We start from the raw sequence: 15,343 nt of genomic DNA, 5'->3' as shown, positions 1-15,343 counted from the left end.
CTATGAATGATGGTAGATATGAACAAGTAGAATAATAAGACTTTTAAATTCAACATTTTGGGGGTTTTGTTCTGTTTCTTTCTCTTTTGGTACTGGGGACTGAACCCATGGCACCTGCTAAGCATGTGTTCTATTAGCTCTTTTTATTTATTTATATATTTTTATTTTGAGATAGGGTCTCACTAAGTTGCTAATGGGGCCTCGAACTTGGGATTCTCCTACCTCAGTCTCCCAAGCAGCTGGGATTACAGGATTGGCCCACCATACCTAGCCTAATGCACCCAATTTTCAATCCTCTTTTGCTTCTGACTGCTGCCAAGTAGTTTATTCCAAGCCTCTCACCCCTGGCAGGCCTTCGTCTCTCACCACCAAGAATGCCCTCCAGTCTGCCCCTGGCTGCCCCCAAGCTTCCCCATGCTGGAAGTGCCTGCAGTTTGTACAGTGGTGAGGGTCAGAGGGGCCTGGTGCTTTTGTTCATCTTGGAGAGGTGAGGAAGAAAAAGTATTCTTGAGGGGAGGGGCTTTCTGGGGAGCCCCTGAAAGAGATTCCAAAAGAGCCCCATAGACATATGCAAAAGTAACAGTTCTCCAAAACTTCCTGGAGGAAGAATTTGGGCAAGAAGCGAAACATATGAGATACAAGAAAGTTCAAAGAACATTTCACTCACAGGTTGACTGGGGTATGGAAGTACACTTTTATTCAACAACATATTTAACTATGGATTTCCAAACATTACATATTGATGGAGTAGATAAAGCACTTTCACTAATCTTTCCAACAATCCAGGGAGACAGCTGAGCACTATGAGTGAAGAATCAGAACCACTGTGGCAGTCGGGCAGGGTGGCGCAGGCCTGTCATCCCAGCGGCTCTGGAGGCGGAGGCAGGAGGATTGCAAGTTTCAAAGCCAATCTTGGAAACTTAGTGAGGCCTTAAGTAACTCAGCGAGACATGGTCTCAAGATAAAAAATAAAGAAGGGGCTGGGGATGTTGCTCAGTGGTTAAGCATCCTAGGTTCAATCTCTAAAGCAAAAACAAAACAAACAAAACAAGATATGGCTGGCTTCTTCAGAGGGATGCGAACGAACAGCGCTTAAGTGCTTTGATTTTGCGCTTCTGTGTACAGTTTTCTTGGTTCTTGCTCCCCCTAGTTCTTCCATCAGTAGGAGACCCTCCCTGAAGGAGGAGACTCACCTCAATGGGGGGGTGATAATTCTAGGGTCTGGGTTCTGAAGACACCTAGGTGTGGAGGAGACAGGGAGGCCCCTGGGAAGTCACCTACCTAAAAGCCAAGGTGAGGGCTTCAGGACAGAAGCCACTGGGGCCTGAGGCTCAGGGGCCCGGAGATGGGATGGGTATGAGGAGCAGATCAGCCAGGTCCAGGTTCCAGCCCATTCCCCTGGCCCCATCCACTCCCTGTTGCCTGTTTCCTCCACCTCGAGCAAACAGCAAGCAACTGTAAAGGCTGTTGGGAGCTGAGAGAAGAGGAACGAGGTCATCTGACACAGGGAGGCCGGGGAGCAAGTGACTTCTTTTGAGAAATAAATCCAAGAACACACAAAACAAGACCATCTTCCTGGAGGGTAGAGAATTCCATCAGTGCTGAATCCCTTGACTGGGGCTTCTCCCAACTCACTTCCTTTGCCCTTCTGGGATCATGGGAGGAAGAACAAGTCGGAGGTTCACACGGAAAGTACAGGTACCACACGTCTGCTGTCGTTAGTCAGGGGGAGGCAGAAACACAGTGGATCAGCTTCCGACTCGGGGTCACTCCACATCTCTGGGCCTCGTTTTTCTCATTTGTATGATGAAAACTAGCAGCTCTGCTGTGTCATGGTGCTGTGGACAGCTGTGTGGCTCGCGAGTCAGTGATGTGCAGAGTACATCAGGAGAGCAGCAGACAGGCAGATGGCGACCGTCACCCACCAGGGGCGCCTAGCTAGGGTCCCCCAGTACAAGAAACATTCAGGAGCCGGCACTGCAACCTGACATGTGATTAACAAGTGATGCGTGTGCTTGGCTGACTGAAGGAACACACCTATGTGTAGTTTTCAGCCTCAGAGCACATATGTGTGCACACCTGTCTCTCTCGAGGTTGGAAATGTGAAATCAGCTCTTATGATACTGACGACAATGAAAATGAGGAGATTAATTCACAGTGGAGTCTCCCTCTCATCCCAAACTTTTTCTTTGAATTATTTGTCTTCCCAAGATACCTTACTATTTTACAGCATAGGGGGGTGAGTACAGTTTACAACATTTTATTACGTGTTTCATAAAGATTGAGAGGACAGGAGTTCCCAACACAAAGAACAGAGATGGAAATGCTAATCATCTGATTTGATCATTTCACGTTGTATTCATACACTGATCGATTACACTGTTCCCTAGAGATATGTACAACTGCCATGAGTCAGTGAAAAGAAATCCAAGTGTCTATGCATAAATGACCCTTTAAAGAGCTAGGGAAGAGGCACGAAACGGATTCTCACAGCCCTCACAAGGAACCAGTCCTGCAGACATTGATTTCAGGCTTCTAGCCTCCAAGACTGTGACAGAATAGATTTTCATTGCTGAAACAAAATTAGCATGGGTGTGATGTCCTTGGATAGCAAAGGCAAAAGTCAGTTTCTCATCTCTGATTTTGTGTTTATCTTTTTGGTAAAGAAAAACAGATGCTAGTCTGAAAATTACCAGCAAGAATACCACTGAGATCAAAGCTCTGATGAGAAGACTGAAACCAACCAAGCACCACAGTCAGAAAGGTCCTCAGTGCTTTGGGCTCAGGTTCCCAGTTTCCTTCTCCCTGACTTTGTCTCAGGAATCTTGAACATCAGGAAAGGTGCTGTTAACTACAAACTGGGACCCTGTGGTGTGCCGCAGGCTCTAACTTTGGTTTCAACGTGCAATATTTTTTCAATGTGAAATGATGAAAAATAATGGAAGATTGCATTTCAGATTCAAGGTGGTACTCAACTGAAGAAGAGGGAGGCTATCAAGTACCATAATCATGAGTTACAAAGACTCTAACAATATATAATAAAGTTTTTTTTCTACTTTCAAAACTTCCAAACCCTTGATTCAAATGGAATTTGATGCAGAAATGGAAATACAAGGAGGGGAAGCCGCTATGTTTGAGATGAGAGAGAACACCAGAGCCCCGATTGTCACGTCCTGTAACTTTCCCCTCCACCTCACTGCCTTGGCTCCATGGAATCCCCAACGTCTGCTAGAGACAAGCTTACAAAAAGAAATATAACTCATATCAAATCGACAAAGGGCAGAAAGGTTCATAGCTCATTCTTATTTTTGTCTTTTGAGATGAAGGAATGATTTTTGTAGGTGCTTCTACGTGTTGAGCAGGTGACATGGTGTGTGAACAGGAGGGAGGTGGTAGACTACAGGTTTCCACTGAAAGGATTCAGAAATGAGGCCTCACCCAGAAAAGGCATCAGGCAAGGCTGAGCAGGCAGGTGAAGCTTTACTGTAGAAAGAGAAGCTGATAGGCCAGACGCCACAGAGGCAGCCACTGGTGTGTGGCATCCTGCTTCATGGCAGGGGTTGGTCAGCCTCTCTCAGGGTGCATTGGACAGCTCTGCCCACCTTGTTTCAAGAAGACTAGAGACAAAATGGGGAGTGTGCAGAGGAGAGGGGCAGAGATGGCAGAGGGTGTTGCCAAACAGTCTCATCATCTAGGGACCAGGGGCTGGGACAGTGGCGGAAAGGACATTTAAAGTGAGGATCTGGGAAAGACAGGAAGGGATTGTCATCTTCAAATGCTTGAAAGAACACCAACTTGGATTTGTTCTGAGCAGCTCCAGGGGGAAGGAGAAGGAACAACAGATGGAAGATGAAGGCAGATAAATGATAGTTCCATCAGAGGATGAATTTTCCAACAGTCAGAACCATCTAGTGACAGAATGGACAACCTGGAGGAGATCAGGCTGCAATCACTGAAGTGTGTGACTGTTGTTTGAGGACCTCTTTGCGGAGGGCCATTATAGCAGGGATTCAAGCGTTAGGATAAGGGACTCCTTATACCTCCATGCCTCCCAGTTCCGAAGAGCAACGGTTCTAAATAAATTCTAATTATACAGAGTCTGAAACCTTCTAATACCAAACAACCAGAATGTCTGCATCATGCCATCATAACAGATGACACTTACAAAAATGGCTCTAGGATCTTGCAAATCTCCAAAAGGATGTCCTTAACGTAGGATGGATTGTGTCTAGAATTCTACTGATGAGTGCCACTGGTTGGCATGCCACATGGGCTCTGTGTGGCCACTGTTAACTACAATGGATAGTTTGCTCATTCTAGAAGCAGCCCAGACAAAGGAGTCAACCACATGAAATTTGATTCCTTCCACACCTTCCCTTATATGTATTCCCTGAGTAAAGCATTTATGCAAATTACTTCTCAACTAATAAACAAAAGCAGATGAAAACTTATTTTTAAAAACATTCTGATCACACATGCTTTTAAAAATGCACTTACTACTTAGGCGATTATGGTTCTGCAGTATCTTCAAACATGAAGGATGCCAGGCTATGGTCGCACATGAATTCCCCACTTACAAAGCACATTGTTATTCTTGAACTTCATGTTCCTTAATCACCAACAGTGTGCAAATCCTTTCCCTATCTCTTAAAATTAAGTCCCATATACATGTCCTACCCCATCCATGAGCTGATCCATTAGCTGGATCATATTACCCATCCTTTGAGGGGCAGGAACTTACAGAGAGGAATTGGGAGGAAACAATCAATCCCCCAAGTCTCTAATAACAAGCAGGGAGCGTGTGACTTTTCAACATTTGGTATGCATGTTGATCTCAGAAGTGTGTCTCGGAGCACCCAAAAGAGCCCACAGTTTAAGTGACTGCCAGTGGTTCCTTTATAGATTCTGGCATATCCATCCTCTAATTGTCCAGGGATATGTGGACCTGGTCCAGGTTTAGCCAGACATCACTTACAGTCCCATCTAGTTCTAGAACTCTTTGAGTCTGTATGTAAAAATAGTATCCTGAGGTGTCTACAGAGATGCCCAGTAGGCATTTAGATTTAGCCAGTGGACATGACAGTTATGTCAATTCTTATTTTCCTTTCACTTTTACATTAAAACTTTTTATATTATTTTTATATTTTGCTTATGTCATAAAATATTCAGATTAGGCCTATATAAAAGACTTCTGGCTTAAAAGTACATGACCATTGTGCTTTACAAGATGCCATTACATGCTTTGTTTTAAACAGACTTACCTAGAGGAGACAGTGTGAAACCTGTTGCTCTTATTTGAATTTGCCTACCTTGTCACTAACTGCAACTCTGGGAAATTCATGTTTTCACTGAATCCCCAGCCCTTGGTGCATTTCTGTGTGAAGCAAATGGGTTGGTGTAGGGGTTTATTATTCGCATCCTTCCGGTTCTGATTTCTGAGGCACATTCACAAGAAACAAAGCATGGCTCTCTGTAGACTCTACGCTCATCAACATCTTGTTTTAGAATCTTTACCATTGTCAGAAATATTAGTAAGAAACATTTAATCTTTAAATTGCTACTTCTCCCCACCCCCGCAAATCTAAATAACTCCAGAACTGGGAAGACTTGGAACTACAGATTCAAATTATAAGACAGTTCAATTCCCCAGGGGTTCCTGCAATGGTCTCATATGCTTTGAAAATACTTTCTACCCAGCTTCTATCAGAGTGCTTTCAATTTGTGCAATTTGAATGAGGGAAATAAAATTCCCTGGAGGTACACTACAGATTAAGAGTAAAGACAGATATAAAGACCACAAATACCAAAGAAAGGTTCCCATGGAGCCGGAGGCAAAATTCTGATTTCCTCAAATTCCCTCCCATTTGCTCTTCAATCACCCATCAGGGGCCAGTGCCTACCTGTGTGGCCACTGTACATGCTGTGTCTGAAGTTGGGCTGAAGGAGGGGATCCCCTATGTAAAGGCATCAGGGCACCCATCTCGCTATCAAGTTGAGAGAAACGCAAGCCCCTTGGACAGTCCTGGTGCCAAACCAAAGCACTCCCCAGGACTTACCAGATGTTCTGCTGGTCCCCTCCTGCCCAGGTTACGGTTCTGCTGTTCGTGAACAGAGGATTGGCAGGTTGGGGAGCTGGGAGGAAATGTAATTTACTGCATCTGGTAGCAGAGAACAGGGAATACAATTAGGCACAGTGTCGGGAGGCCCAATGGGTTCACTGCCGAGACAGCAGCTTGTCTGCCCTACATAATGGACCGCTGCGATGGCCACTGGACAAGAGGATCAGAGTAAACAAAGCCAAGCATTTGCCCAGTGACTGGTATTCAGCAGAGTAGCTGAGGTAGGAGGGATCCTGGCCAGAGAGCTCAAGCCCCAGGACTGCTCTGTGTATTGGAAGAGTCATCAGAAAGTTCTAGAGTCTAGGACGAATTCAGGGGCCAAAAAAGAATCAGAGACGGGCCAGTGAAAGCCATTATCAACTTGGCGGGATTGACCAAACATGGATCGTCACAATAAAAATGGGGGCACTACACGGTACAGGAAAATACAGCTAAATTCATGTGCCTTATTTATTCAAAAGACTGATTTCATATGCATTAAAACAAACTCCAGAATTTTATTCCATGATTTTTAAACTCCAGGCTGGAATTTCAGGCAAAAAAATTCTGAGATTCCAATCATACCACCCAGGGAACTCCCTGTTAGCCCAGTAACAGTTAAGTGTGGCTATGAAAGGAGAGAGACCCTCAGTGGTGTACGGACAAGCAAATTGACAAGCCCATTTAGAAGGTATGACTTGGAGGCCATGAATATTACAGGTTTGCCAAGCTATCAGAAGAGAAAACGCAACCACTGGCGTGAGACAAGAAGAGTCTGGGTATTCCCAGAGAGAAGTGGAAAAGCAAAGGCAGGAAGATTCTAGAAAGCTGGGTTCCGTGTGATGCTAATCCCAGAACACCAATCACTCATTCATGATTATTTCTAACTGCTTACTATGCATCTCCACTAAATATCCCCCAATCACCTCAAACTCAAAATGTCCATTAAAATGGAACCTGTATCGTAGCTGCTGCTTCACCTGCACTGTCTCTGGGCTTGCTGGCCACTCCCAGCATCCATTCAGCCCCTGTCACCTCTGCCTCTTCCACATCTCCTACCTGCTTCCCCTCTTTCTCCCCACTGATATCGCGTTAGTTCTGGCAGGTTTCTTCTTTCTTAAATTTCATGCTATCAACAGACACTGAGTGAGGATTAGTTGTATTCTACACCAACCAGACCATTTGCTGATTTGTGTGCGAGTCTGAACAATCCAGAATGTACCGATATTACACTGTTCTATGTTCTTAGGGCAAAGGTGGGGTTGTTTCTCTAAGAGAGTAGTACCCTCCTCCCCATCAAGCACAAGGGAAGAAGGAACAGGACAGAAGATAAGGATCAGGTGGGCAGTCTTAGGCTGGAGTCAGCCTCACGGTGCCCTCTCTCTCTTTCTCTCTCTCTGGGGTCTATGTACGCTGGAGCTCGGATCCTTCAGGGCAGACATGGTTGAAGTTCCTTTCACCGCAAGGAAGGGAACTGAGCCTTTGAGGTGACGGTGGGCTGGGAGATGGCTGTGAAACGGGCTGTGGGGCCCTCCGAGGATAGGCAGGATTTGAGCCAGGGGCTCTGAGAGTAGCCATGTGTCTGAAGTTGCACCTTTTCCATGCTGAGTTGTGCTTCCGTTATTCCTGAACTTTGACTGCAGACACCTCTCAGCTCTCACTGTGAGGAGCTGTGGGAAGGACCAGTGCTCCAAACCAGCCCAAGGCAGGACCAGAGAGAACAGCACTTGAAGTAAACTGGTCTTGAGGCATCGGGGCCAACTGGTAATGATGGTCCATGGAAATCTGGGACCAGAGGGACAGTTCAGGAGCAAAGAGATGGCCAGAGCAGATCTGCAGAACTTCCGAGTTTCACTGAGGATTTCCAGAAATATGTGGAATGGGATCTCAGTAAATCTGACTTCTTGCATTTGAATGAGATGGAAGTTCAAGTCATGATCAGGTGAGAGCTCCCATACGGGTCACATGTGTATCTAGAAGTTCTATGCTAAATATACAACATCTAGGGCACTCTGCATGCTCCAAGTTTTAGCAGCTAGAAACAAAATCCACTTGAAGATAGAGGATTCTGCCCCTTAAAGAGCTTGTAGATCCCAGGGCTCATGTCTCAGCTTCCTCTAGGAGGCACCCAGCCAGATATGAGTTGGTGACAGAGGTACCCTTACCTAATGTTCACTGGCTACAAGCTCAGGAGTTATACTTCTTGAGGACTGGGGCTGCATGGCTTCTGCTAAGACAAGGGAGTGGAGAGTGGGGTATGGGAGGGGACACAGAAGGGGACATCATTAAATATTTTATTTTGGGGGGGGGGGTACCAGGGATTGAACTCACTCAGCCACTGAGCCACATCCCCAGCCTTATTTTGTATTTTTTTTAGAGACAGGGTCTCACTGAGTTGCTTAGTGCCTTGCTTTTGCTGAGACTGGCTTTGAACTTGTGATACTCTTGCCTCAGCCTCCCAAGCCACTAGGATTACAGGCATGTGTCACCGTGCCAGGCCCCACGCCTAGCTATCATTAAGCAGTTATGCAGCCAAGGGATAACGAACAGGGCCTCCATTATTCTAGGTGGCCTCCATCAATAACTGCCCTCTTCCTTACAAAGTCAAGGAGGTCCATCAGTTATCTCCCCATTTTCAGAGAAGGTAGAGAGCAATCACTTAAAAGAACAGAAACTTAGGATGCCTTTGGTTCCAGCACTGCCACTTACAGTAGCTATAAAGAACACAGACTAGAGAAACAAAATTAAAAATTTTCCTTAAAATACGACTTACGAGCAACTAAAGACTGAGATTTCTAAATCATTGGTATAAAGGTTCTGATGCAGGGAAGGCTCCAGGCCACCAAAGACTGGGATGGGCTGGGAACCCTAGATCCATGTCTCACAGCAAGGACTGAGATGATCCCAGGATTGACGTTTTCCTTTACCTGTTCTGGCCAAGGGCATCATACCAGCTTCTTAGTGGGTAAAGAGCTGAGACAACAGGAGACACATACTGTTTGCAGTTTACAGTTACATAAGACACTGTGTCTGTGTAGGGCAGTAAAAATAACCCACCTACTTGCTGAGGGGTCTGCTATGTGATAAAACTTGCGGTGGGGGGATCAGAATATACATGACCAGGAAACTCTACTGAAGTCTGGAATAAACTGCTCTTGATTACCAGGGCTACCATGGCATCAAAAGCCATTGGTGACCCTGCAGTGCATTAGGCCATTTCCTCTGACACATGGAGGGTGACGCATACAGGGTACCAGAAGAAGGGTTATCACATGAACACACATCACCAGCTGTCCCCTTGACACCTCAAACATAGAGGGTGCTTTTGTTGATGAGGTGCAGCATCCATACAGTTAACAAAATCCATACTGGATATAAGATTCTGTAAACAGTGTATCTCAGAAATTTAGGGTTTTCTTAAGGTATTGTTGTTCTACAATAGTTTCTTGTTAGTTCTTAGTAACAACAATTGGCTCTTTCTAAGAGGGTCTGGGTAACTCAGAGCCTTTGAAACACAGAATGAGAAAACAGACATCCCCAAATCCCTCAAGTGTGACGACATGCTTCATTCAGTTCTTCCCCGCCAGCCAAACATGACCTGTACCTTGATCACGTGTTTCCAAGCCTGCGCTCCCCCCTCCAAACTTCCTCCTTGGCTAGTAGGTGTGGTGTGATGGAGAAGGCACTAGGCTTGTTAGAACCATAGATGGCAGGAATCACAATCCAGAGTGACACTGAGAACATGGAAACTCCTTCCTGGGATGCCTCAGACTTTCACACCCTCCCAAGCCTGAGCTCACCCACCCTGGCAAAGGTGATGGAGGACGGAGTCAAGGGCCACTTTCTTGCAGGCCCTCTTTTCAGTCCTGCTCAGGATGCCTCCCAGCTGTATGAGCCCATAGGGGAATGGGTGGGAACAGTGGGGTGGAACGCGGGAGGAAAGCAGAAGTTCAGGGTGCAAAAGAGACACACAGCGAGAGCTTATAACATGGCCTTATTTCTGCTTATTAAGTCACAGACTAGAGAGGCTCCAGCCTTGGGGACAAGATGTGCAGGCCCTCCCCTTCACCAATTATCAGAGAGAAATTCAGGGAAGGACCTGGTTTGAGAAAGGAAGAAACAAAGTCAAAGTGTAGAACAACTTATGTTCTTTAGGTAAGTGGGTGTCTATGGGTCAGTGTCCCAGCCCAGCCTAGCCTGACACGTCCTGCATTCTTGCAGATCATGTAGGATTGGCTCTCTTCTCATGCAGCAACCCCAATTCACCAAGGCCACCTCCTCAGTCCATGCCCCACCTGCAAAGCACAGAACAAGGGCCCCCACTGGGTCACACCTGAGCAAGGGCTCAGCTTCTCTTCCTACAACTGTCACAGGTAGGTCCTCTTCTCCCAGAGTCCCTGCTGGCTTGTCCTGCCTACACACCTGCGAGCAGGAAGTTTAATTTAATATCTTCCCAAAGATTACCCAGAAGCCAAAGATCCAGATCTCTTGCCTTTTTGTGCTGAGGGGGAAAAAAAAAAATCATATCTTTACCCCCCCCCCCCCCCCCCCGCCCCCCCCCCCCCCCCCCACACCAAGTCAGAACTATTCTTATCACGAATGTCCTTGGCCTTTGGCTGATTCAGGAAAATGCACTATGTATCACTGCATTTTAAAATTTTTCCTCACATTTTTCCAAATGGCACTGGGAACACTTTGGGATCCAACTCTTGCAGCTCCTGATCACCTTCCTGGTCTAGAGGCTGACCTCACAAGAGCCAGGTGAGCAGGTGGCTTATGAGCCAGCCTTCAACAAGTCCTCCTATTTTTAAGCAGATCTCGTTGAGGACTAAAGTCAGAGTGGGAATCACAGGCTCGCAGCTGAGGTCAGGGGAGGCCAGTGAAGGACCAGAAGCCCATATTCATCCTCACGGCTCAGGAGAAGGCAGAACCGGGCAGAGGAGAGAACAGGGCATCAAAAAGGACAGGAGGACAAAGACCTGCTACCATGGGGTCAGAAAGCCAGGGCACCTTTGCTGTGCTCTGGGCCAGCTCTCTCCACAGGGAGGGAAGTTCTGCCCAGCTCCGTTTCCCTAGAAGCGTGGAGGAACTGCAGTGTTCTGAGTCAAAGGAAGGAGGGAGGGAAGGAGGGGAAGGAAGGAAGGAAGGAAGGAAAGGGAAAGAAAGAGAGAGAGAAAGAGGCAGGGAGGGAGGGAGGGAAGGAAGAAAAGAAACACCGGGGGCTTTAGACAGGCTTCCTCAATGCCAAATGACCTTCTGATGTGCGGTTTAATCAGGACAAATGGGCCCTTCCTGCAGGGACCTGGTCCTGACATTAGCTCGCTTCTTTGCTGAGTTCCTTTTACGAAAGGCCCAGGCAGTGAGCCTTTGAGAACTAATGGCCGACTTTATAACAGAAGCAGGAGGCAGAGAAACGTCCTTAAAGAAGGGAGGTGGTAAAGACGGGGAATGTGGACCTTCTCGGGGCCCTGCCCACAGGGCTGTCCTTCCATCTGACACCCTGGCAAAGCCACACGTTGCGTCTCCTGGTGGGCCTGGGTTAAGAGACCCCTAAGCAGGAAAAAAGCATCCATCTACAGAGGGGCAGCGGAACTTACCTCCATCCGTAGTGGAGAAGCTCTGTGGAAACAAAAGCAGGGCAGAGCATTATTAAGCGTGTGGGGTGCTGTCTCTCAGCCCTCAGCCACTCCTTCCCAGGCCCAGGCTCAGAATGTGACTGTGGCGGGCGAACCCCATGCTCTCTTTTCTTCTGAGAAATTATCCACAAAACTAAGGGAATTGTTAAGGTTTATCAACCCCAACTTTTGTTTATGTTTTTGGTACTGGGATTGAACCCAAGGGCACATTACATCCTCAGCCCTTTTTATTTTTTATCACAAGACGGGGTCTCACTAAGTTGCGCAGGCTGGCCTTGAACTCTCAATCCTCCTGCCACAGCCTCCTGAATCGCTGGGTTTACAGGCAGGTGCCACCACGCCCCACTCCATCCCCATCTTATACCAAATTTTGATCAATTCATTATCATATTGATTTTACTAATGATTTAGAAAACATCCTGGGTTGTGCTGAAGAAGTGATATTAGAAAAATCTCATCTTAAAATCCATTTCATTAGTTTGGTTGTCTCTCACCGAGGTACTGCGGAAACAGCAGGGACAGAATGGAGGGAAGGTCCTGAGATACTCAGGGCCCACTGGCCTTCTGGATTCTCTGTTCTTTTCTACACAACGTCATTTGTTTTTACGTAGTTAGATTTCACTCTGTATTTGAAATTCGTGTCCATTTGATAACAGTACTGTCTCTGGCCCTTTTATAAAGCAGAGACTCCATAAGCAAAGCCCCAGGGAGAGTGTTTAATCTCCTGAGCAGGAATTGGTTTCATAGTTCTGGAGTCCAATAGGGGAAGATTTTAAGGCATTAGGCAGAAAAAGGTATGGACAGCAAGTGGAAGGGGTTAACTAATGACTCTTTTCAAGGCCTCCCTGCAGACCACGTGGTCCACGCCCAAAGACAGGCAGGCCACTTAGCTTTAGGGATGGCATGTGATCCTCACACCCTTGTCCCTCATTTCACAGAGTGTGTGGCTCGGACTTTTCAACACCCACTGGCCTCTTTGGTGACATCTTCCTAGGGCTTGCTTCCCCATGGACAGGACTTAGAGAAATCATATTTGGTTTCTTCACCTTCTGAAAGTCCTTGAAGGATTTTTCTGTCTCTTTTAGCTTCTCCAGGATGATTTGCTCTTTGGCAGATATCTGGGATTCTTCACTTTCGAGTGCTTGGATTTCCTGCTCCAGCCTGGAAGACAAACAAACAGAGGACAAGTTGCTTTATTGTCCTGCTGTCCACGGGCAAGAGAGCAGCTCCGTCCTTCCTGTGGGGTGACTTGGACCTTCCTAGCAGTCTTTACATTTTGCTGAGGAACCAGGCCAAGGTTTTATATTACAGAGTGCCCTCTATTTCCAGTTTTGTCACTGGGTAGATATTGGTTAAAGGAACACAACCCAGGGCTACCTCCACAAGTTCAAAGTCATTACTGTGCAATGTGCTTTGGTAGCTCCCCTCCAGCCCAACTCCTGGGCATGCTTCTTATTTGTAGATGGACAATGTTTACTAGAACAGAGCATAATATCTGAAGGAAGTAGCTTCATATTCTAGTGATTTCAAAATAACTGCCCTGCTCTCAGGATGGCCAAAAGGTGAAGGGTCAGTCTTGCTCAAAGGAAATAACACTGTTAAGAAATGGCTGGTGCCCAAAACCCATGGGAGGCTGCTGTCCTCTCCCTTAGTGATACAGCTTTTATTGCCAAAAAGAAGGAAGATGGAAGGAACAGATGTAACTGCCCCCCTGCTCTTCTGGAACTTTCCTCGTTTTTCACGCAGCCTCCTATATATTTTCCAAAAGGGAAATTTCAGCACTTCCAGGAGACTCTGAGAATATTACAGAAGAGCAACTACAGCCATGGTTTGGGGGAAGTCTCAGCAACCGTGTTCTTCCAGTGAAATGATAAGAATAATCATTAGGGCTGGGGATGTGGCTCAAGCAGTAGGGTGCTCGCCTGGCATGCGTGCAGCCTGGGTTCGATCCTCAGCACCACATACAAACAAAGATGTTGTGTCCGCTGAAAACTAAACAATAAATACTAAAATTCTCTCTCTCTCTCTCAAAAAAAATGTAAAAAAAAAAGAATAATCATTAGCTTTTAGCTTTTAGTGAGAACTTATTCTGTGCCAAGAGCTAAGGAAGCACATGGGCTACTTTATTTGACCTTCCCAATGACCCTATGAGTAGGGAATCCCCATTTTGCATATGAGATCAATAAGGCTTGGCAAGATTAAGTAACCAGTTTGTTGATACAGAGCCTTGACCCAAGGACATGAGCCAGGAAATACAATTCCAGCTCTGCTCCTAACCACTATGCCAAACTCCTGCCACATGGGTTCTCTGGTGTCTCACGAAGTCCCTGCCTAGTTAAACACTGCATATATTGTCATGTGAGGGTGTGCTGTGAGGCAGCAATGTCCTTGGGGGTAGTGAGGGAGATGATCCTCTGCCCAAAGGACTCCAGACTGCTGCGCCTCTTGAATGCATTGGTCTGAATTCATTCTTTGGTTCATTTGTTCATTCATTCATTCATTCATCCATCCATCCAACCACTCACTTGTCCACTTCTGCTTCTGGCCCTTGCCCTTGCTGTGCAGGAAGCTTTGCTACAGAGGCCATCCTGCCTGTACGAATCCTCTCCCTTGCTCTCCCCTTCTTCCATCTTCCTTGGGAACTGACTACCAGTTAGATTTAGAACTAAAGAGTGAGATCTTCTGAGAGGTATGGATAGGCATGGCTTTGTTTAGGAATATGCTGTGCCCCTTGGAGAACTTTTCTTTTATTGTTTTTGTTTTTTGGTGGTGCTGGGCGGGGGGGAATGGAACCCAGGGTCTTGTGAATGCTAGGCAAGCACTCTACCACCTGAGCTATATCCCTGCAGGCCTCTTGGAGAACTTTTCCGTGTCCTTCTTGGGTGTCAAAAAAAGGAACACTGGAAGGAGGAGACTTTGTAGCAATTACTTCAGGTGATGACCATAAGCCCTAAGTCTGAAGGCTCCTCCTCCAAATGAACATAATGCAAATACATTCATCATTTCATTGCGAGTAAAAGTGGAAGTCTTGCGACAACTCATAAGGCCGCATATTACGTAGCCTCCCAGGATCCAATGGGCCCCCTCTCTCACCAACATGCCTATTCCTCTTCAGCCTTTACTCAAAAATGGCTACTACCTGTTCACTCATATGGACCCTCTGTTCCCCTCCTCCAGGAAACTTGTCTCAAACCCTAGCCATTCTTGAAGTCTAAGTTCAGATGGCCCTGGGCCCCCTGAGGTTCTCAGAGATTCACCCCAAGAAAGTAATGTCACCCTCCTTTGAATGCTCCTCAGAGTATTATTTTGGTTTATCAGGTATATTTTTTTAATGAAATCTATTGTATATTAGAGCATGGTTTTCAACTGAGGTGGCTTTGTCCCCTAGAGGAGATGCGGCAAGGTCTAGAGATATCTTGGTTGCCCATAACTCAAGAGGAGTAGGACTGTCGTTACTGGCATCTAATGAGAAACCAGGGATGCTGCTAAATATCCTGCCATCCACAGGACAGTCTCCCACGAGGAAGGATTACCTAGCCCCCCAACAGTAACTACATTATTAACTTCCCCATCTATACTACAATACACCAAGGGGAGATCACAAACACT

General features: G+C 46.4%; 1 protein-coding gene across 3 annotated transcripts in view; it reads right to left on the bottom strand.

The window, feature by feature from the left end:
- Palm2akap2 (PALM2 and AKAP2 fusion) overlaps positions 1-15,343 on the bottom strand; it is a 459,101-nt gene that overhangs the window by 198,144 nt on the left and 245,614 nt on the right. For all 3 annotated transcript variants that reach the window (XM_058581620.1, XM_058581622.1, XM_058581621.1), the window contains 2 exons: positions 12,781-12,895; positions 11,696-11,717 (listed from right to left, as the gene is read on the bottom strand). In XM_058581620.1, the coding sequence (XP_058437603.1) occupies positions 11,696-11,717; positions 12,781-12,895 (137 nt within the window). The remainder of the gene's footprint in view (positions 1-11,695; positions 11,718-12,780; positions 12,896-15,343) is intronic.

Source organism: Marmota monax, unplaced genomic scaffold (genome assembly GCF_021218885.2).
Source record: "Marmota monax isolate L192 unplaced genomic scaffold, Marmota_monax_Labrador192_F-V1.1 WCK01_AAM20220418_F8-fsc00020, whole genome shotgun sequence".
NCBI classification, from domain to species: Eukaryota; Metazoa; Chordata; class Mammalia; order Rodentia; family Sciuridae; genus Marmota; species Marmota monax.
Note: the sequence above shows the minus strand (reverse complement) of the source record. Positions and strands in the feature narration are given on the sequence as shown.